The sequence below is a fragment of the Salvia miltiorrhiza genome, chromosome 7, assembly GCF_028751815.1.
Source record: "Salvia miltiorrhiza cultivar Shanhuang (shh) chromosome 7, IMPLAD_Smil_shh, whole genome shotgun sequence".
Classification (NCBI taxonomy): Eukaryota; Viridiplantae; Streptophyta; class Magnoliopsida; order Lamiales; family Lamiaceae; genus Salvia; species Salvia miltiorrhiza.
In genome coordinates this window covers 28,231,881-28,255,950 of record NC_080393.1, presented here as the reverse complement: position 1 = coordinate 28,255,950, position 24,070 = coordinate 28,231,881, and the positions used below count along the sequence as shown (strand labels likewise).

At 37.6% G+C, this 24,070-nt stretch overlaps 3 protein-coding genes across 4 annotated transcripts; 2 read left to right on the top strand and 1 right to left on the bottom strand.

The window, feature by feature from the left end:
* Window positions 1-10,730: 10,730 nt before the first annotated feature.
* LOC130995831 (uncharacterized) lies at window positions 10,731-13,969 on the bottom strand. Of its 2 annotated transcripts, none has more exons than XM_057921285.1 (3): window positions 13,579-13,969; window positions 12,306-12,379; window positions 10,731-11,104 (listed from the first exon to the last, which is right to left on the bottom strand). In XM_057921285.1, the coding sequence occupies exons 1-3, from the start codon at window positions 13,810-13,812 to the stop codon at window positions 11,026-11,028; spliced, it is 387 nt and encodes a 128-aa protein (XP_057777268.1). In that variant the 5' UTR covers window positions 13,813-13,969; the 3' UTR covers window positions 10,731-11,025. The 2 variants fall into 2 exon arrangements, with proteins under 2 accessions (XP_057777268.1, XP_057777267.1); XM_057921284.1 differs by having other exon boundaries at window positions 10,731-11,383; window positions 13,579-13,968.
* Window positions 13,970-19,605: 5,636 nt separating this feature from the next.
* On the top strand, window positions 19,606-21,218 carry LOC130995804 (F-box protein At5g49610-like). Its single transcript, XM_057921233.1, has one exon. The coding sequence runs from the start codon at window positions 19,650-19,652 to the stop codon at window positions 21,036-21,038; it is 1,389 nt and encodes a 462-aa protein (XP_057777216.1). The 5' UTR covers window positions 19,606-19,649; the 3' UTR covers window positions 21,039-21,218.
* A 415-nt stretch (window positions 21,219-21,633) lies between these two features.
* LOC130995803 (uncharacterized) lies at window positions 21,634-23,198 on the top strand. Its single transcript, XM_057921232.1, has 2 exons — window positions 21,634-23,040; window positions 23,127-23,198. Exon 1 carries the CDS (start codon window positions 21,688-21,690, stop codon window positions 22,969-22,971), a length of 1,284 nt encoding a protein of 427 aa, XP_057777215.1. The 5' UTR covers window positions 21,634-21,687; the 3' UTR covers window positions 22,972-23,040; window positions 23,127-23,198.
* The last annotated feature ends 872 nt before the right edge of the window (window positions 23,199-24,070 follow it).

The window sequence follows — 24,070 nt, the reverse complement described above, 5'->3', positions numbered from 1 at the left end:
AGCACGAATGGCAGAGCAACAACCGAGAAATTCCCCTTTGAACTCGTAAGAAAACCCAAAGACGGATATAAACAAAACATCAACCACGAAATTCGTTAGCGAAATGCGTCAGAAATGATAGAGAAAGAGAAATATGCAGGAAAAACGAACATCACGGCCCAAAACTATCACGATCGTGCAGTAAAATAACCACAACATCCAAAAACGGCAAAATCATCACAGCAATCAGCCAGATTATTAACATAACGTGTTAAACAAGGTATAAAACGAAGATTTAGCCGTAAAAACATGGAAAACACCGATAATTATCACCCTTAAATGAAAAACAGCTGTAAATCAACAGCACAAACCCAGCATAACAAAAACAGAGTGTTAATCAACATATTACCGATGCAAAACCCGTAAATCAACAGCAAAAACCCAGGATAACAGGAACAAGGTATTAATCAACATATCATTTGTGCAAAACCCGTAAATCAATAGCAAAAACTCAACACAACCAAAAACAGAGTACTATCCCACAATTCACCGGCATAAACATCAGATCTGTAAGAAAAACCCCAGTTCTACGAAGAAACCCTTCGTTCGCATACAATTAAACCGATCAATCGGTAAATAAACACAAATCCTCCCAATTCACGATTTACGACTTTCACCACCTTTCCCCATGCACCCGAAAATCATAAATAAACACAGATCGCAGAAGCTTAAAGGCAAATCAACCCGAAAAACGTGATAATCGACTCGAATTCATTTGGGTGACCGAATTATCGGCCCGATCGGTGCCTGCGCACGCAAATCTGAACATAATTTCGGATCTGCATGCGCCGGCGAACGGAGACTCACATCCTAGCTCAGTTACTTCCCACAGACGACGCCAGTTGGTGAAACAAGGAACCAACACCTAAACTAGACAGTAGTAAATGACGTAGATTATACCTAGTTTGATCGATCGGAGAAGAACAAAGACGTAATTGGAATGCTATAACACAAGAGAAAACTGTTGCTGTCTTGAGAATTAGAGATAACGTAGGTTACAAAGCACGAGCTCAGGGCTTATTTATAGATTACATAGGAGGGCAAAATAGTAAAATCAGCGTCCGAGCATGCGCCTTGCGTGGTCGAGGGTATGATGGTAAATTCGCCTTTACGCGAGAGATTTCCCCGCGCTTCTGGTGATTCCTCTGGCAAAGGCGGCTTCTCTGGCGAAAGTGGTTCCTCTGGCGAAGGTGGCTCCTCTGGCGAGTGTGATTTCTCTGGCGAGTGTGATTCCTCTGGCGAGGACGGCTCCTCTGGCGGGTATGCTTCCTCTGGCGAAGATGATTCCTCTGAAAGGTACGATTCCTCTGGTCGAGGATGATTCTTCTGGCGAAAGCTACCTCGCTGCTTCCCGTGATTCCATTGGTGAAAGCATTCCTCTGCTCTACATATATTACTCCTCATCAAAATTAATTTTTGTTCGCTCTCATTTATCTCTAATGTTGAATATCATAGTCCTTTTTTATTTCGTTTTCGTTTATTGGTGAAAAGTTCAAAAAAGTTCACATGATTATTTAATTATAATTATTTTAAATATAATTTTTTAAAATTTGATTAGTTTTTAATGCAATAATAGCATTAATATGAGTTTGTAAAAAAAATTAGTTATATATCTTAAAATTAGAAGTTAAAATATTATATAAATTTATTCAATTATGTATACGGATTATTTATTTATATAAAAATATTTATTGTTATATTTTTATTTTAATATTATTCATATTTTCCTAATTTTTAAATTAGTTTTGGTAATAATTGGTGAGGACAAAAATATACAGTCCTAATTTTCGAGATTTGGAGCTATCTCGAAGCCTATCAAATATCCAATAAAGAAGAAGATCAACACGAAGGCATGGGGATAAATATGGAGAATTATAGTTCTATTCTAAGTCTAAATGTGACGCCCGGGGACGAAGTGCGGAGTGATCGCCGGTGCAAAAGAGGCACGAACAAAGAGCGGCTCCGATTAAGACTTCCAAGCGGAGGGGCACAGGAATGAACCGGAACACACCCGAACGAAAGGGATTCTGAGAATATGCAGGTATGGGACTGCATATTCGAGGATAGCTTAAATTATTGGATAGGTGCTACTTATATCAACAAGATGCATCTTCTTTTCTGTTGCCCACATAGAAGAAACTCCAAGGTTAAGCGTGCTTGTCTTGGAGCAATTCCAGGATGGGTGACCTCCTGGGAAGTTTCTCGGGAAACGTGCGAGTGAGGATAAAAAACGCTAGAAAAGACTCGTGTTTGTAACCCGACTTCTCCAAAGTAAAAGAAATAGGAAAAAGAAAATAACAATAGGAGAACTTAGTTAAGCTGAATAAACTTGACAATTTACCTGTTAAATAGGGTATTCATAATCTAAAAAGATAAAATGAAAGGAGAAAAAATGAAAGGCATCGAGAGAGGCCAATCAAATGACAATAATCAAACTCAGGATCACATAAGTTTAGTTTCGCGACTCTGATCATAATCAATGATAGCTTCATTCGTAGAAATATGGATTAAGAGTCCAACGAGACAATATTGTACCACATAATAGAAATTCTCAGTTTAGGAAATTTAAGAGACAAAATGACAAGCTAGTCATTAGCGAAAGCAAAAGACATTGTGGTACCTAGCCTCAGCTCAGCCCCGTCTGCACCAACCGATCAACCTGAAAATATTTGAAAAGAATTTGGGCTGAATAATAATGTACTCAGTGGGCATGAGTTTCTGAAATATTTATGAAATAATCAAAGTGGTTTATCCAATATCACAATCATAACTCAGAAGGTTTTAAAACATAAATCCACTTCTAAGCATGATAAAACTTTTCTCATTAAGTGACCCGCCATGTACGTTCGATTGTTACTCGCTTTCTTTCCCCAATTCACTGATCTCGGGACACACCCAGTCAGATTCAAAAATCTGTTATTGATCTCGGGACGCACCCAGTCATCATCAATAACCTTAACTGTGCTTCGGAACACATCCAGGCAAGCACCCATCTTTATAAATGCTTTTAATCTGTTAGTGCACGATGGCGATCAACCCATCGAGCCACTAACCTTTGTGTACACAATCCTCATTTAACGTGTTAGACCAAATGAGAATCTCGATCGATGCTTAAGCGAGCCTTAAACAACACAGAACGCACATAAAAACATTTATATTGGATAAACAGATAATTTTCATGAAATATCAGAGCTTATATAACTCAAGATATATTGTATGTAAAAGAAAGCCCACCTGAATAGGCATAGCCTGTAGTTTAATAGTAAACCTGTCACGGGAAAGCGGTGCTAATCCTCCTGATCCTCAAAGCCTACAAGAAATTTATTCTTAATAGGTCTCTTGAATCTAATCTTAAGTCATAGTGAAAGTGTTTAACATCCTATGATTCACTTAGCCGGATTTTCAAAATTTAATATTGAAAACTAAATTCTCGAATTAAGAACACCAACAATATTCTTACTCCACTTTTCTTGATAATTGATTTTATAGATAAAACCAATTAAACCATAAACATCTTTATTTGCAAAATATTCAATGCAAATTCCTTTCATGCTCAGTAATCATACTATATATATGCACATAATATTAATATAATATTATGAAATCGTTCTTTCGAAAATAATTAATTAATCAAACCCAAGTATAAGCTCTAATTAATGAATCAATTGGATTTATGTAAATAAATATATTAATTAAATAATCCCAATATCTTAAAATAAAGGTCAAGCCCAATAATTTTTTTTTTGAAGAAGGTCAAGCCCAATAATTAAATAATGACAACTCATATTCTTTGTTGAAAATAATTCAACCCCACTTTAAAATATTTCAGCCCAAATAATTAAATAAAATTAGAGTCCAAAATTCAATAAAATAAAAATAAAGGCCCATTTTCTTTAAAAATCTGACAGCCCATCTTTTGGCCCAAAATAATTTTGGCAAAGCCCAAACATTCTCTTCTCTTTAAACAAACACTCACACACACACACAACACACACAAACACACGCACACACTCACACACTCAGCGCCGCACCCCCTCCCCCTCCTTCGTCTCCGGCAGCGGTGGCCGCCGCCGACCACGCCGCCGTCCCCTGACTCCCCTCTCCCCTGTCTCTCGCCTCTCACACACAGACGCACGCACCCAGCGGCTGCGCCGCTTAGCCCTCTCTCCCTCTTTTCTCTTCCGGCGGTCGTCAGCAGCGCCGTCCTCCGGCCGCCGCCGTCGCCGCCACCTCTGACTTCCCTCTCCCTCGCCCTTGCTTCCTCTCCTCCCGACGCGCACATACTCACACTGAAAGTGCCGCAGCCTCCTTCAAGTTTTCCGGCGACAGCCACATCCACTATGGCCGCCGCCGCGTGCTCGGCTCCCTCATTTCTCCCTCTCCGAGTCGCAACAAAGGTCAAGACACACACACACCAAGAACTCAGTCCCTCTCCCTCTCCCAGAAGTTCCGCCGCCGCGGAAGCTCACCGGAGGAACAGCGGCGATAAGTCGCGCCACCCTCGGCTCTCTCTCTCTCTCTCTCGGTTCTTCACCAGAATCGTCCCCTTCACCTTCTCCCTCTCGAGCTCCGGCTGCCGTGACCAGCCGACGACCCCTCTCCGTTCACAGAACCAGGCGGCCGTAGCAGCAGAAAGCCCGCCGCCGCCCCTGATGCACACCACTCTCTCTTCTCAAGTCTCTCTCTCATCTCCCTCCCAGAATCAGTCCGGCGAGAGGCAATGAGAGCCGCCGCCGCTGCCGATTACACACAGCCAACACCCCAGCACCCGCCTCTCGACTCGACTCAACAGAACAATACAAGGATCAAGACTCTTCTTCTTCTTCTTCTTCTTTTCAAAACAGGGTTCAGGACTCCATTTTTATCAAATATGCTTTACATATATGTATATATATATGAACAGATTGTATGCACATGAGTTTGTAAATGTCATTTTGTTCGATATATATATATGCATGAGTTTTCTTGATGTGGTGAGTTGAATTCTTCACATAATGAATCTTGGGTAGTTTAAATCATATAGTTTAAACCTTGTGATGTTTCGTAGGGATGAAGATCCTTAAGCAGGCTGCTTCTTGAGGATAATTTCCATGTCTGCTGTGTTCTTGAAAAATGGTGGAAGGAGCTCTACACTTAAGTTTATTCTATGTGAAATGGGAAGATGAGAATAGTAAAACTTTTAGGTGGTATAATGGCGTAAGAATGTGCTGCACTTTGGTATGATTTTGTAGGGATTGAGTGTGGAGTATGCGGAGACTGAGTGTGGGTTTAAAAAAGCTGTGATTGAGTGAATGGGGTGGCAGCTCCCAAAAATAAAAATAAATAAATGAATAAAATATTTAAAACTCATCACACTATAATAGTTAAAATATAATATAGACTTGAATTTAAATCATATATAAATAAATGCTAATTATATATATAGAATAATCGCATACTTATATAATTCAATTTATATGCAATGCACCAAATCATAAGGTTAAATTTTACAAAAAGCTTTTGAAAAATATTTTTTTTTGTTGGAATTAAGCTTGAAAGAAATTCTAAACTTAATAGAAAGGAACGGGGTATTACAGTGTTGATCTGTGGGGATAGTCATCAAGTGTTGATCTGTGGGGACAGTCATCAAGTCTGAAGTCGGGCTGTTACACTAAATAGAGTCCTATTCCTACTAGGTTTCTTAGTATCTTGTCTATAAATAGAGGCATATATTCATTATTCAAGCAATCCGACTTTGTACAATGTAAACACACACAAAGCATAATGAAAACCACTAAATAGAGTCCTATTCCTACTAGGTTTCTTAGTATCTTGTCTATAAATAGAGGCATATATTCATTATTCAAGCAATGTAAACACACACAAAGCATAATGAAAACCCCGAGAAACCCTCTGTGGATGTAGATCTGTACGACCGAACCACGTAAATTCCTACATTTTCTTATTGTTTTTCGTTATAGGTGATTATTTTTGGGCACAATAATAATATAGTTTGAAATTTTAAGAGCCCAAAATAATTATATTAAATGATAACTATTAATTTTGTTATATTGATAGTTTAATTAGTGTGAGTATTAATTTGCTCAAAATGAGATTGATTTAAATTATTTGCTTTACATTGTATATTATTATTATTATTATCATTATTATTATTATACAATACTCATTGCGTTTGATAATATTAAATCAAACATTAGTATTTAAATTAACACAATTTTTTGTTATCAATTAATTTAACTCATAAATAATGATATTTTATTATTTTTATATACTTTAAAATTTTAAAAATAAATAAATATATCGTGACTCGCACATCTATAAGAAAGCGCATTTGTTATTATTAAAGATTAATTGCTTATATATTATATTCCTAAAATAATTGTTTACAAATTATTGAATTTTTATCAACCCCTGATTCATACAAATTTTAAGGTGTAACAAGATAACTGTACAACGTACATACAGATTTTAAGACGCAAATGCCGTAATTTATGATGACATAACCATATGCCGATATGTAAAATGATTTTTTTGCGTACAAATTGTGGCCTGTAAGTTTAAGGGTAAATATAAAATATTAAATCCCCAGCTATATAAGAAATATTATCTAAAATTTCAAATTAAATTCGTATAAAAAATAACTCACATCTATTTTTCGATTTTTGAAATCGTGACGTGGTTCGCTGGATGCCAATATTTAATTTGTATATATATTTTTAAGGGTTAATAGCCGCTAAATCCTTAGGAACTTTTCATTTTCTGGTTTATATCATGACTCTAAAATTTGACTTCAAATACATCAATTTTTAATTTATTCTTAATTGTCCACAATTTACAATTTTCTCCAAATTAAGGGGTGTATTCGTTCAGGAATTTTGTAGAGTTTAAAAGTCTCTGAATTTTTAAAATCTATGGATTTCACGTAGATTTTTTGAGTATTTTGGAATTCTAAACAGGAGTCTACAAGATTTTTGACGGATTTGAACAAGAGTTTGACGTGAATTTTACGGATTTCAAACCAAAAATCCGAGCGCTCGTTGGCTCTGAACGAGAGCTGGACTCAGCACCCAGCGACCGCTGGCTTGTTAAAATTTGAATATCCAACGATCGCTGGCTTCCATGCTTGTCATGCTTAGAAAATATTTAGCTATATAATTGACTCAACATATCACCTGTCTGCAGTAAATATGCTTTCTTGTTGTTACTTTGAAAATAGTACTACCACATGCAACCACATGCATTTCTTTATAATTTTCTGATGCATGTTGCAGCCGCTTTGCTACATGTTTAGATCTGATAAAGTAGCAAATCTGCCACCGATTATAATTTCTTTATAATCATTGATGATGATGGGCCTGACCTGCTCCACTAAATTACTAGCCGCGGCCGCAGGGTTCCAGTCGGCGCTGGCTTCTTCGAGCCGCGGCCGCTGGATCCCAGTCGGCGCTGGCATTTCAAGATTTTTGAATTCTCGTGGTCCGAGCTCGGATTTGTTCATGTGTATTCTTTGAATGAAATCAATGAAAATCAGTCCAATGTTAAAATCCATAAATTTTTAAATACACCCAAATTTTAATTGAATTTTAAAAGTCTTGAACGAATAGACCCAGATTTTTATAGAGTTTTAAAAGTCTTGAACGAATACACCCAGATTTTCATAGACTTTTAAAAGTCTTGAACGAACACACCTAGATTTTAACAGTCTGTAGAAATCTATTAAAATCTTAAATAAATACACCCCCATAAATCTAAGGTGGCAGCCGAAATTGCCAACAAAGCAATCGGAATTCCGATGTGGCAATTGAAACATCCAAATCACACACACACACATAAACACTTCTCTTTCTATCTCTCTCTCTCTCTCACACACACACACACACACACATAAACACTTCTCTTTCTATCTCTCTCTCTATCTCTCTCTCTCTCTCTCTCTCTCACACACACACACACACACACACATACCCAGTAGAGATACCTTCCTCCACCTGCCCTCCCCCACACTTCTTCCTCCACCGCCTTCCCCGACCACCATCACAGATCTGCCGCCCGCCCCCGCGTCTTTTCCAGCTCCTTCCGCTGCCCTCCACCGCCTTCCCTGACCACCATCACTGATCCACCGCCCTCCACCGCGTCTTCTCCAGCTCCAGCTCCCTCCGCTACCCTCCCCCACCACCACACCTCTTCCTCCACCGCCTTTCCCCACCACCACAGATCCGCCGCCTTTCTAGACGGCCTCTGTCGCCTACCCCCAACAATCCCTTCTCCTCCGCCGCCCTCCCCCACCAGACTATGAAGCTTTAAAAATTGGGGGTTCGATTTCTCCAAAAATTGGGATTCGATTCTCAATTTCTCGACCTCCCTCTGAATTGGGGTTCGATTTCTTTTGTTGCGGTGGTGGTGGTGGTTGGGAAGATGGGGGAGGATGTTCGGCAATGGCTACTGGGAAGATTGGGGGAGGATCTACGGTGAAGAGAGAGAGGGGGACGCCGGGAGGTTTGGGAAGGGGATGTCTGGTGGTGGTGAAAGGCATGGTTGGCGGTGGCGGGGGAAGCGGCAGCGAAGGTTGGGGAAGAACATGTCTGGGGGCGGGGGTGGGGGGAGAAGGTTGGTGGTAGTGATGTGTGAGATTAGGGTTGTTAATTTGTTTTTAATTTTTAACAGAAACGACGTCGTTTCATCTAAGAAATTGACATGTCGGTTTCGATTTTGCCGCATAGGAGACACGTCGGCTTTAATTTGGCCGGAGGTTCTCGTTGTGGGAAAAAAACGACTAAATTAAAAATTGATGTATTTTAAAGTCAAATTGTAGGGTCATGATATAAACCAGAAAATAGAAATTTTACATGAATTTAACGGCTTTTAACCCTTTTTAAATGACATAGCACAAAATCACGTCGTTTCGTACAATGTCATTTAAAATAATAAAATCACTGCTGGAATCCAAAATTCTCCTATCAGCCGTGATTTTTACTTAATTTTTTTTCTTTAAGAATAATATCTCAAATTCAAAAATATTGCTTTAATAATATCCCGCCTCTCTGCTTCTCGTCCGCCGCCGGAGTTGTCGGCCTTCGACTACCACCCAAACCGTTCAACTAGTAAAAGATCATCGCTGGGATACTTTTGGCCGATAGGAGAGTTTGAGAATTCTCTTTATTTAGGGTTCTTTAAGAATTAAAATAATTCATTTTTAAAGAAAAAAAATTAAGGAAAAATTACGGCTGATAGGAGAGTTTTGGATTTCAACATGCGTTTTATTTTTTAAAATAACATGGTACGAAACGGCGTCATTTTGTGCCATGTCTTTTGCAAATATGCATACAAATTACACATTGGCATGCAGCAAGCCACGTCACAATTTCGGGGATTGGAAAATGGATGAGGGATACTTTAGATATGAACTTAGTTTGAGGTTTTAAATGATATTTCTTATAGTTCAGGATATTTTTGATAAAACAGATATAGTTCGGGGTTTAATATGATATTTACCCTAAATTTCATAACTATGGTTCAATTTTTAGTTTTGTGCACTAATTTAAAAATGAGTTATTTGTGTGTAAATACATGAAATTTCAGCATTTTCTTATTTTTCTCATGTTTTTTTTAGAAAAATCAAAATTCATGAATTATGTGCTCGTTTGATTTTTCGCACGACCAACAATTATGATCGAATTATAACTGACTTGGCTTCTACGTGGCACATTATTGTCTACGTGGCATACACGTGTCAATTTGAATTTAGGTTATTTGTGTGAAGATACACGAACTTTCAGCATAATCTAGCTTTTCCCGCGAACTTAATTATCTTCTAATTTTTCCCATAAAATTCACTTTTTCCAATAAAATTCATTTTCCTCATATTTCTCAATTAGTTTGTGTTGTAATAAGTTATAATTAAAATATTAATTCAATTTTATATGTTGTGAAGAAATTGAAAAGTTGTCATAGTATATAATAAGGGTTATAATCTTAGTTATCGAAAAATTCTATCATGACATATTTTTTAACGAGTTTGTGATGTAAATGGTTGTGGTTAACTTGTTAATTCAATTTTTATAATCGTGTAAAAAAAATAGGGAAAACGAATTCCATGAAAAAAAATGAAGTTTACGAGAAAAAATAGAAAATACTAAAAGTTCGCACATTACACGCAAATAACTCAAAAAATAATTAAATCTGTTGATCGGTTACTCCACATTAGCAGCTCCCGCAGATACGTCAACATCAATTAAGTAAAAAGTAAGTTTTATGAAAAAATCAGACCAACACAAAATTTGTATACTTAAATTCAAAAAATAATATTCATAAAAAAACTAAAGAAATGCTGAAAATTTTATATATTTACACACAAATAACCCCTTTAAAAATTTATGATTTTGCATGTAAACTTAAAAATTCGTTTGACTACAGAACACTGCGCCCAATATTTAGGTAGTCCAACAGCTTTTTAATTTGAATGGTGAAATTATAACATGTCCAAAATATCATTCTTTGAAAACTATTATTAGACGATTTTACCCATTTTTTGAAATGGTTAGTTTTGCGTACGTTTAATTATGATACTTTCGATACAAGACAAATATAATTTCATCCTATCAAATAACGTTTGATTCGGTAAATAAGTTTATAGCACACACGACATGATACAACAATTAAAACCAAAATTAAAATACAATAATCCTCCAAAATTTATCAGCAGCAAGAAAATATCGCTTTATAAATCAGAACACAGAGCCCAAAATTTAACATAAGCATTATTATTCAGCACTGAGCACAGAGCCTCATCCTAATCAACAACTGCAGAGTTGTCTACCAACAGCAGTAGAAATCACAGGCAAGAAGACATAATCTCTCCCAATTGATAAAAATGATGACAGCCAAATCTAAGCGATAACCTGCTCAGTAGATCAGATTTCCTCTTGCATAAACTTTGATTCATGCAGCCAGTAAGTAATCAACAGATCAAGAACACATAAGGCAGTTCTAATTGTTATTTTGTTCAGGATTTGGCTTGATCCCACCGCAACAAAAGAAGTGAGGTAGCTTAACACGGCCGCATACCCTGCCAAGATTTTAATGTTCAATAGCAACGAGGAAGCAATATATAGAGGATAAATGGTGGTACACACCCGAATCATCTGACAAATGACACTGGAATGGAAATTAGGGTTGTGAGAGAATGCTCCGCAAGCTCTATTATTGGTCTAAACAACAGCTGTTTCATCTTAAGAGCATCCACAGCTGGTGCTCTAAGCACAGTTGTGATCCCCCTCGCGCTGGAGCACCGCCTTGATGCGACTGGAGCAACAGGTCAAAGGGCGAGTTTTGGGCGAATCGTGCGCTACACGTGCAATTAAAAAAATAAAAAATTGGGAGTCGCAGAAATGGCGATGAAAATTTGGGGAAGAAGAAGGCAGGGGGATTGGAAGGGCCAGGAGTTGGGTTTGTCTATTTGATTTTTTTTAGTTTTTAAAATTCTATTTTTTTAATTCTTTTAGTTTTTTTACCTGATTTTTAATTATTGTAATATTTATAATTTAAAATCTTATATTTTATTTTAATTATTGTAATGTTGAATTTTAATTTTAATGAAAATTTGGAATTTTAAAATAGAAGTGGAGAATCGGGGATTTTGTGGAAATGAAGATTTAAGCACCAACCTAAGCAACAAGGGCTGTAGAGGGTTGGTGCTTAGGTGGGGACCACCATTTAAGCTCCAACATAAGACACAAGGGTTGTGGATGCTTTAATGATAATGATAATGATAATGGGGTAAGCTTTACTGAATTGTACTGTGATGCTGCACCTTACAAATATAATCAAACACAAAGCAAAAAACAGTGGAAAACAAAAGCAACATAAAAGTGGCAGATTGAGAGAGAAGTAGTGATCAGCTCAATAAACCTCACCAAAAACCTAAAGTAAGTCAACTCAGCTCGAAATTCCACAAATTCAAAATCGCACAACACCCCAAATTAACAATAATCAAAACTTACAAAAACAAATGATAATCAAGTAAGCAACTCGAAGACCTTCAATAGCCTCTCAAATATAAAGCCATAAATAGACACTTCACAAATTCAGAAATAAATATATCGTCTTACTATATGAATATAGAGCAATTGGTATCTAGTTTGAACCTACTAGCCACTAAGTGAATTCAACTATTCATAATTGACCTTGGGAATACGGAATTTCAGTTCAGTAAGAAGAAAAGTCCACGAAAACATAGACGACCGCAATGATGGAAAGAAACAGCTTACTTGCACTTGATTATTACTGGGACAGGTTTCAAAGCCTTTGGTCCGTTTCTAATACCCCTCCTGTGTGGAGAAATCTGAAAGAAGAATTTCACTTTTGAGTACTTAGCATGTAAAGCAAATCATTGTTAAGGGTTACAAACAGCACAACAGTCAATCATAAAGGCCAAAAAGAAAAAGAAAAAGAAAAAGAAAAAGACAAAAAAGGAAGACCAGAAATTGAGATCAATGAGGCAAAAAAAGGCAACAAAAGATGAAGCCACGGATCTCATTATGTAATAGGATGACAAACAAAAACAAACAAGAGGAACATGAACTGTAAATGATTTTGAAAATATAAGAACTTCCCACCAACAAAAGAGAAGCTGAAATCCAAACAACAAAGCTGTGGAGCAAGATAGTCCCACAGTCTATTTTACACGTTAAAGGGACAGAAGTCACAGAACATAAGGAAAGAAGAAGCAAAAATAGGAACACTAGTTTTAATACCACTTGCAATACAACTGCATACCAAATGTTCAAAAACGCATTCAAAAGTTCCAATGCAACAAACTTTTAGTACACTAGTTATAGCCTGAATTTGAGGCACATATGCAATATTATTTACATTAAGGGGGAGTTTACTTTGGAGGATTAGTTTTGATAGATAAAAATAGTAATGTTAATCCCTTGTTTGCTTTAATGGATTGAAACTTTGGGATATCCAAGGCCCTTGATTATTTCTATTATTTGAGCCAGTTTTACTTGATTCGTATCCCATTAAAAGGGTGAGAGGGGAGAAATCCTACTCTTGAGGATAAAAATACTCAATCATGCATCTTATCAATCATGCAAAGTAAACTCCCCCTAAAGAAATGTATAGTCAGAAACCAAATCATGTCATTATCTCACTAAAGCAAAGAATAAATCTGCACACATACAGCTGATACCCCTCTTAATCAGGATTCAGGACAAAAGCACAACAACTCAAATTGACATTACAGCTCAGAAAACTTCACATTTTGTGTTCTAAATCGCATTCTAAACTAGACTGGGCAAGAGAAACAAAAGAAAGCTAGCATAATTCCAAAAGGTTAGTACCATTTATCACTAATCAAGGCACCAAGAAGAAAATTATCTGTTAGAAAAATCACAAGGAGATGGTAACATTGATGATGAAAAAGCCAACATCTTCATTTTCTCAACATCCATGGAAAACGTTCAACGAAGAAAATCAAATCAATCAAGCAGGTATATCTTTAAACGCTAAACTCTAAAATACTAGAGACAAATTCACCTTCCTCTTGGGGACTGCCATCAATTCCATAGCCCCGCCGAAGAAAGGAGAATCGAGAAAACGAGAGCCCATATTATTGTCGTCATGATTTTCCGGCAAAACAAACGGCGGCAATGTGGTACTGAAATGGTGGTTGATAGCGGTCGCCAACGGCGCAGCTTGGGCCAATGAGTGCACCAGCAGCCGGAAGCCTCCGACGGCTGAGTCCGCTTTTCTGCCGGCGCATCTTAACATCGAGACGGACTGTAAATGGTTTGCTTTGTGAAATAGAAAGGAGATGAGATATTAGGAGGGTTTAGGAAATACCGAAATAGGGCTTTGAGCGAATGGTATGTGGGAGGAATAGAGTGAGATAGGAACGATGTAAACGGTGTCGTATTCTCTTCTAACTATCGAAAGGGAAGAAAATAAAACGTAAATAAATGGAAAATGCTTGTGAACAAATTAATAATTTCTAATGAACACAAAATTTTGGGTACACATGAGTATCGAGTTGACCCGTATTATTTAGGGTTAATAGCCGGAAAATACACGAACTTTCACCGGAATTGTATATTGCACACGACCTTCAAAAATAGCCCCATAATACACCACCTTTTAATTTAGTCGCAAATTGCACATGCGTTGACCACCAGCTTGATCGGTGTTGACGTGGCTGTCGGATTTTGTTGACGTGGACGACCGGCGAGGGTAGTAATACGACATCGTTTTTAAATTAAAAAAAAAAGAAAAAAAAGAGGTCATATGGGCCGGAAGAAGGGCCGAAGCAGAGGTCGCCGGAAGCAGAGGTCACCGGAAGAAGGGCCGAAGCGGATCCAAGCCCTAAAGCCCCAATTCAAGTCACCACCTCTCCTCCTTCCACGTTTTCCTGCCGTCGACTCTGCAATCGACGCCGTCGGTCTTTCATCCCCCACAATCAACGCCGCCTCTGCAAAACCTCCAAATCTAGAGGTTTAGGGTTTATTTTCGTCGCCCCCGCCGCCGACTGAAATAACATCACCGCCGCAACACCACCACAGATTTGCCAACTAAAATGAAAATCCCCAAATCCTCAACCACAAAAAAAAAATCCTAGATCTGCAAATGTGCAAACCCTCGAAGGTGACGATGATGCCGAATTGGATGAGAAAGACGACGAGCCCTCTCCCAAAAAGCAGAAGCAGCTATCCGACTTGCCGAAACCCGCTGCCGCCACTTTGAAAGGACGGAGACACCCTCGCTGCCGCCGCAAATCGGGTAAGAAATCGAGGAAGAAGAATAAGGACGTGTGGACCAAGAAGAAGAAATCGAGGAAGGGTCGAGGAAGAAGAATAAGGACGGTGGAAACGCCGGTGAGGAAGAAGGAGGTGGCGCCTCCCAGCGGCCATCTGTGTAGAGAGAGAGAGAGAGAGCAAAAAAGGGAAGAGCGGCAGATCTAGGGTTTGGGAAAATGGGGAGGCGGCGCCACCGCTTGAGATACAGGCGGCGGTTGGTTTGTGCCGGTGATACAGGCGGTGGTTGGGTTGTGCCGGAGAAGCCCAGGCGGCGGTTGGTTTCCTTTTAGTGTGGTGGAGGAGTTCTTCAATTTTTTATTTTTATTTGTTGTTTTTATGAAATTGTTAATAGCCAAAAAATTACCACCGTGTTATACGCGTGGCTTTCCACGACGTCGTATTATACGCGTGGCTTGCCACCGTGTTTAAAAAAGCCACGCGTAATGCCACGTCTTTAAAAAAAATTACCACGTCATTGCCGGTCAAACATAGTTGTGGTCGGAAATTTCGCCGGGTGCAATTTGCGACTAAATTAAAAGGTGGTGTATTATGGGGCTATTTTTTAAGGTCGTGTGCAATATGCAATTCCGATGAAAGTTCGTGTATTTTCTGGCTATTAACCCTATTATTTATATGGATTGGATCAGGATATGAGTTCAAATCAAAGTGCGGGTCAAAGTTTAATTGAAGATATAACTCGATTGTACGGTAGACCCGAGTGTACCCAAGACCACCTCTTTCTATGAATAAATCAAAATAATATATGAACAGACTTTTTAAAAGCAAATACTTTTTAAATCCGAATCACACTTTTCATGAAATCAAATAAAATTTTTCTGAGTAAATAAAAACATTTTTCCGTAAATGATGATTTTTGTTTAAATCTGAATTAACTTTTCATAAAATCAAATACTTTCTTAAGATTAATTTTTTTTTTCATAAATAAAACTTTTATTATTAAAAATATTAACTTTATTTGAAAATTAACGAATTTATAAATAAAGTCTTTAATAAAATGCAATAAAAATATTAAGTCAAAGATCATGATTCAATTCTTAATTTATACCCTAATTTATTTATTTATTTTTGTAGCCAAGCCCCCCGACCCGTACCCTGCCCCTACCCATTGATCTAACCGGGGTCTCATATAGTATAGAGACCGATCCTATGGAAGACTAGCTAGGAAAAAATTATACAAAATTAATAAATATTGTCTATATTTAATTGACAATAAATATGACACATCAATCCCTCCATCATATTCTCAGTCAAATTTACATATTTTTTCTTTTGATTTTTCTAAAATCTTCAATCCACATCGACCTTTTTAAAAAAAGTCATCAAACAAAATCTTAAATAAAAATAGTACTTCTATTATTCTAGCAAAAAGTTAACATTTAATTGACGAATATGGTTGGGATTAATATAATTTGAACTCTATCACATCAAGTTAAACCAATTACTCCCCCTGTCTCACTTTAAAAAAAAAACATACAGAAGTTGAAGGGTTAGGCAGACCCCAACTTATAAATAAAACATCAGTTAGTATCTCATACACGATGTTGCCCAAAAGTGACAATGTCTAGAGGAATTAACAAGGAAAAACGAAAATCAAACGAACTGGAAACATACATAGATGTAGCCCAAAAGTGACTACATCCAGAAAACACAGGAAAAATCATCAAACAAGAAATAAATCAAAACAAACTAACTATCATCATGAAACCTAAATCTAAAGTTATGATAATCAAGTTGGTCCATCCTGACCAAAGCTAGAAAATATCGTGGACCAGAAAAACAATCAAAAATAGACAACACCTGGGCCTGATGCCCTCTCAGCGCCATAAAGCCAGCAGGTCGGTTTTCCTTGCTGTGAATGTGTGTGAAATGGAACCTCTGATGTTGGATAAGTTGTCGAATTCAGGCAACAGTATGTCGGACACTAGCATGACCGTGATGCCCATTAAACATGAGCAAAACAATCGCCGCAACATCTATCTCAATCTAAATATAAGCTGAAAAGGTAATAACTAGCCTAATACCCTCGAGCAAAGCAAATAACTCAGATTCAAAATTGGAAGTGGCAGCACAGGTGGTACAGAAAGCAGTAAAGAGGGCTTCGGTGTGATCACGTACCATGCCCACCGACACCACGCTATTCCCTCCGTCTCACTTCAAGTGTCTTATTTTTCTTTTGGGCTATTCCACTTCAAATATCATGTTTCCTTTTATGAAAAAAAATTAGTTTCAAATAGTGAGAATCTCTGGGACCCACGTCACATTTTCAAGTCTACACCACACTACTTAATAATATAATTAACCTTTTTCTTAAATAACCGTGCCGGGAAAAATAGGACACTTGAAGTGAGATGGTGGAAGTATAATTTATATAAAGATAATTACATTGTACAACAATAATACTCCCTCCGTCCATAAAATTATTACCACTTTTGTCATTTTGGTCTTCATAATATCCTTGTCACTTCTATTTATAACAATAGGGTCCACATAACACTTTATTTTCTTAACCTTTTTTTTTTCTTAACTTTATAGTGGAACCAAACTCTACTCACCATAATACTCATTATTATCAACTACTTCCACAACTTTCTTAAAATTTGTACTATCCACAAAATGGTAATGACATTATGGACAAAAGAAGTAAAATAATTTAAATCGTAATTTAAAATAATTTTTGATTTAATTTCAAAAGGTTACACACCAATACTACTCTCTATGTCCACGATATCGTTTTCACTTTTGTCATTTTGGTATGTTCACAATAACATTTCACTTCCATTTATAGTAGTAGGGTCCACCAACCTTCACTCACAATAATAGTGGAACCCAAACTCCACTCACAATAATACTCATTACTGTAAACTACTATTCAACATTTTCTTAAAATTTGTGTCGTTCGCAAAGTGAAAACGATATCGTGGACATATGGATTACTCTCTCCGTCCATGAAATAAACTCTCAGTTGGGGTTCGACACGAAGACTAAGAAAGCTGAAAAAGGTATTGTAAATATGGTGTAAAAGATTAAAAGGGTAGTGTTTATGTATTGTGATTACTTTTAGTCTTTTACTAACCTTTCACTAGCTATTTGATAACAACAACAACAACAATAATAATAATAATAATAATTAATAATAATAATAATAATAACAACAACAACAACAATAGCAATAATAATAATAATAATAATAATTAGTTTAGGGGAGACTAATTACATAAGTAATGGTCGAATAAAGTGGGCCAATAGGTAAAAGTGTAGTAATTTTAAAAGTAAGGGAGGGTATAATTGTCCAAAAAGCAGAGTAGTAGTTTATTTCATAGACAAATATTTAAGGGCAAGTAGGAGTTTATTTCGTGGACGGATGGAGTATTATATATTGAGTACAATTGGTAGGTTCTGTTGTTGTTGGGTCCCGGAGGGTCACTAAACTGGTGTATGGGAGGGGGGGGAGGGAATACACCAGTAGACTATTTTTTGAAAATCTTTTATATAACTGAAGAAGTATCAACTAATACTGAAAGATTTAGACTGAGTTCAACAGTCAAAGTATGTTTCAGTTAAAACAGGGATGTAGACTGATACTGAAATGACTTCAGGATTTTGATTTCAGTTAGGCACAAAGCTTTAACTGATAATCTACGTTAGGCTTCAGTCTAGACTTTTAAATCAGGTAAGTGTTATGAATCTTACTGACTATCCTAAGATTGATCAGTTAGACTAATAACACCAGCAACGGAAATTAACAAATCAAAGCATTAAATATGATAATTAGTTGATATCACAAATATGTCAATATTGACTAATTTATTCACATATTAATAGTCGATTATATATATGTATATGTATATAATGTAATACATAACATATGTATGTACATATAAATGAACTTATTTTTTATGATTTATTACATTTAATATATTAATATAGATAGTTTATAATTATATTGTACTATGTAGTGTATGTATAGAAAATGTAGATTTATGATTTATGTATATATTTTGTTTATGGTAATTAGTTTACAAATACAAATATTGTAGTATAGTAAATTATTCCTCCAAATATATTCTTTGTCCATTAATTATATATATGTAAGAATAATGAATTACATTACAACATGAAATATGATCATTTCTCACATAATCTCCGTTACTCCATTAAAATTCTTTTTTTTTTTTGAAATATTTATACCAATTACATTTGATCTATAGATTCAACAAGAAATATCGTTTCAAGCACTTACCCGCCATACTAGAACAACATCCACGATATTTCTTATTTCAAAGAATGAGCAATAGTTGTTTCAACCCATATATTGTATACAATTAAAAAAAATCAATACTTATATCATTAATAAATAATAAAATTTTAAATATAAAAATTGCTTTATTGTGATTTTTATTTTTTAAAAATAATATCTCTCGTGCATCGTACGGGCGCTAAACAAGTTTAGAGAAAGCTTCAATGATGAAATCAATTACTACAAGTTAAAAAGTTTGGACAACAATTTATTAATTTCAGATATTACGAGAAGATTGATAAATTTTAAAGATTGAGTTGGAACTAATAAAATTTCTAAAATATTATAACCTTGAAATCTATCTTTCACAACTTAAATATGAATAGAATTCCCTAAATTATGTGCTCATATTGGTCAAATGATAAAAGTGGTTAATGCCTAGTCAAAAATCTTTAAATTTATTAATGTAATTATTAATTTATAAAAAAAAAAAAAAAGTATTCATCCAAACGGCCGCCTCAATTAAAACGTTTGAATTCCCCTATTTTAATCACAGATAAATGCTCCGTCAACCGCTGCATCCGGTTAGACCTGCTTCTTTTTCTCTAAAATCTAGAATACTTTTACAAAGCATACACAATCAGATCTCAAAACTGAAAATCCGAATTCTGTGCAGGAATCCTAGCCTCTCTCTCAATATTATTACAAATACCACAGCAAACCACAAACACAAGATCACGTCGATTGCAGCAGTGTTTCTGAATAGTTTGTCTGAAAACGATCATCTTCCTTCATCACCATCTCAGAAAAAAAAAAAAACCATGGAGACGAATATCGAACTTCCCGACGACATAGTGACGGAGATCCTGATGAAACTCCCGGTGAAATCAGTGTACAAGTTCAAATGCGTTTCAAAGAAGTGGCTGTGGTTGACCTCCGACGCGTCGTTCAAATCCCATTTGATTCCGCGCGCGCCGCCGTTGATGTTCATCTTCCAACTCCAGAACTTCGAGTCAGCCACATCTTTCGTGTGCGCGGACAGAAACCTGGAAAAACTGAGCTCCGCATTCCCCCGGCCTCCATCTACAGGCATGAAGGTGGCGTCCACCGCCAACGACCTCATCCTCTACGAATCCGAGCACGGTCACGAGGTGGCGAATCCTTTCACCGGGCAGCGCGTGCGCCTCCCGATGGGAAAGGGGAAAGGAGCGGCGGCCAGCCCGAAAGCAGGGCTGATCGCGTACACGGACGAGAAGGGCGCAGTGCGGAGCTACATCGTGGTGAGAATAGTAATGAGGGATTACGACAACAGGCACACGCGCATCCAGATATTCTCATCCGACGAGGGGCGCTGCAGGTGGTTGGAGCCGCCGGAGTGCGAGTTCGAGCTGGACGCGGTGAGGTTCGATTGCTCGAGGGTAGGCGTGCTTTACGAAGGAGCTCTTCACTGGGTGTGCAACCGGATGTCCAACATCTTCGTGTACGATCCCGTGGCGCATCGGTGCCGCCTCATCCAGACGCCCTGCGAGGTGTACCACGTGAGGGGGATGAACTCGGTGGTGGGGACGTCGTGTGGGAAGCTCTACTACTTCGAGAGCCACGGGATCTGTCTGGAGGTGGATAAGAGCCTCCCGAGTTGGAAGCTGTGGGAGTATGGCGAGGGGAAGTGGAGGTTGCATGCAAGCGGAGGAGAGAGGGAGATGGAGGGGGTTGTCGGGGATTTGCTTTCCACCACTAGCGCTGTGCATCCTATAGCAATGCATCCACATACTCAACACGTCGTCATCTATTTCTGGCATCTCGGCTCTATCTTCACCTTTGATACCAACAAAGGCTGGTTTGACGATAACTTTGCCATCTTTAAGCCTGCTACTATCATTTCCTCCTGGGAGATCCATCCCCTCTTCCTGCCCTTGTGCTACAATCGCATTCCTGCCCCACTCAAATAAACATTAATAAAATGACCTGCCAGAAATGGAACTGCCCATCAAAAAGAAAACTGTGGCAAAGTTTTCATGGAAGCCTGGGTATTTTTTGTTTTTCAATTTATAATAATTTATTTTGTTTTTCCTTCTTGGAAGATGTTTATTCTTCTCTAATAAGCAACATTCATTCTTTTAATTACTTCATTACTTGAGTTTTTGTGATAAAGATTCTGTGTACCATCTTCTTTAATTTGCTTTATCTTTACACAATTTTATTCTGCTTTATCTGCTAAAGAAGGGTAACTGCGGGATTCTTTGCTTCATACAATCAATAAAAAATGAGGCGATGTTGCAGAATTTATAATCTGTATATTCACTGATAGGCGATAGCTAGGCCGCTGGGTACCACAAAGCAAACTACTATGGTATATATTTATAATTAGGATTTAAAGTTCATGTTAAAAATTAAAAAATGAGTAAAGTTCATACATCAATTACCCTTTATAATACAAATGGAGATAGTTCAAGAGTAGTACTAAGCGTATTGTCAACAAAAGTAGAATGGTTTTACACGTGTCAATATGCCATTGGTGTTGGAAACTAGAAGAGTACAAACTGATCCTGCATTTTCCACCAATCTATCTCTTCACGCACCTAACTCTTTGCTGCAGCCATGGAAGCCACAGCAGCATCTCATCACATACCAACTAACTTAACCACCTTAACCGCAAAATTGCCCCCCAAAAAAACCCAATTCCTCAATTTCACTTCTTGCAGCCCCAAAAAGATTACCCTCTTCTGCTCCACAAAACCAAACACCAACAATCAAGAAGCCACAGACGAAACCAACCCGACTTCCGATTCGCACCCGAACTCAACCATCCAATCAAAATCCGCTCCCATTCCTAGCCTGCAACTTTCTTCAAGTTCATCGTTTTCGAGGGGTTTGATCTTCGATTTGGGCGTCAAGAACTCGTGGGACAATCTCGAGATCGGCTCGCCCGTGGTGAAAAGATACCTCGGCGACGAAGAGGAGCGGTGGTACATGTGGTATCACGGCCGGTGCAGCGAGCTGGATTCGGTGGGATTAGCGGCGTCGAGCAACGGGATCCACTGGGAGAGAGGCGCAGAAGGTGTTCGATCAAATGCCGATGTGGGGTTGGTCATGAGTAACAGTAAAGATTGGTGGGCGTTTGACACGCACGGCGTTAGGCCTTGTGAGGTGGTGGTGATGTCCAGCGCTAAAGTCAGAACTAACAGCGCCGTTTACTGGCTCTACTACACCGGATTCTGCTCCACCGATTCGCCCAAGTCGTTGCCCGGTTTGGCCATGAGCCAGGATGGGAGGCACTGGGCTCGGATCGAGGGGGAGCATCACAGTGGAGCATTGCTCGACGTGGGGGCCAAAGGCGAGTGGGATTCCACCTTCATCGCCTCACCACAAGTGGTGTTCCATGGCAGCGGAGATCTCAGAATGTACTACCACTCCTTTGATGTGGAGACAGGGCGCTATGCAGTAGGCATTGCGCGATCAAGGGATGGGATGAGGTGGATGAAGCTGGGGAGGATACTGAGTGCGGGCCCCAATGGGGCGTTTGACGAGGGCGGGGTGCTCAATCCCCACGTCTTGAGGGACAGGAGAGACGGCAAGTACGTGATGGTGTATGAAGGCGTTGGTGGGGAGAGGCGGAGCATTGGGGTGGCAGAGTCTTTGGATGGATTGAAAGAGTGGAGGAGGGTGGGAGAGGGCCCTGTAATCGAGGAGGAGTGCGGTGGTGGTGGGTGGGACAGTGAGGGTGTTGGATCACCATGCTTGGTTCAGATGGATGGAGAGGCAGAGCAATGGAGACTGTATTACACAGGGGTTGGCAGAGGTGGGAAGACTGGGATTGGATTGGCCGTGTCTCAAGGGACTCAACTCGACAAGTTTCAGAGATGGACTGGATTCATTTTGTGATTCATGTTTGATGTTTCTTTTTCTCTTCAATCATGAGGGAATGTGTACTGGCAAAGCTAAGAAAATCAGGTGCCCTTGATGGAATTTCAATTTCGTGTGATTCGGAGAGATGATGCCTATTTCTTATTGGTTTTTTGTCATCATTCATTTTTCAGGTTGTTATGCCTTCAAATCCCTATGAAGGCTTTATTTTATATAGTAAATCGGACAAATATGCTTTGGTGAAAGCTTCTACTTTTTTTTATGTCATTCAATGTTTTGAAGTTTCGGGGGGATTTGTAGAAAATCTATATTATTATTATATATATTAAACCAAAACAAATCTTATCCTACGTGGCATCGTATAATCACTTCATTCTAATTTTTCTCAATTCTCATTCATTGTTGTTTTTTTCTAAATTTTAATCAATTTCTATATCTAAAAACATTAAAAATCTAAAAATTGTGATATATTTAAAAACTAAATATCTAAAAAATCGTTATATAAATATTTCAAAAAAATAAATTATATCCTACGTGGCGTCGAATAATCACTCCATTCTAATTTTCCTCAATTCTCATTCATTCTTATTTTTTTTAATTTTTAATACACACACACACACACACATATATATACATATATATATATATATATATATATATATAAGCAAAATAAATCCTATTCTACGTGGCATCGTATAATCACTTCATTCTAATTTTCCTCAATTCTCATTCATTCTTATTTTTTTCTAAATTTTAATCAATTTGTATAACTAAAAACTATTAAAAATCTAAAAGTCGTGATATATTTAAAAACTAAATATCTAAAAAATCATTATATAAATATTTCAACAAAATAAATTTTATCCTACATGGTATCGTATAATCACTCCATTCTAATTTTTCTCAATTCTCATTCATTCTTATTTTTTAAATTTTTAATCTCTCTCTCTCTCTCTCTCTCTCTCTCTCTCTCTCTATATATATATATATATATATATATATATATATATATATATAGGGGAGGGCTACGGTAAAAACACTTCTTAAAATATAAATATAAACATTTTTTAATGTACGAATTTTATCCAACAGAGTTACGAATTCATCAAACATGGTT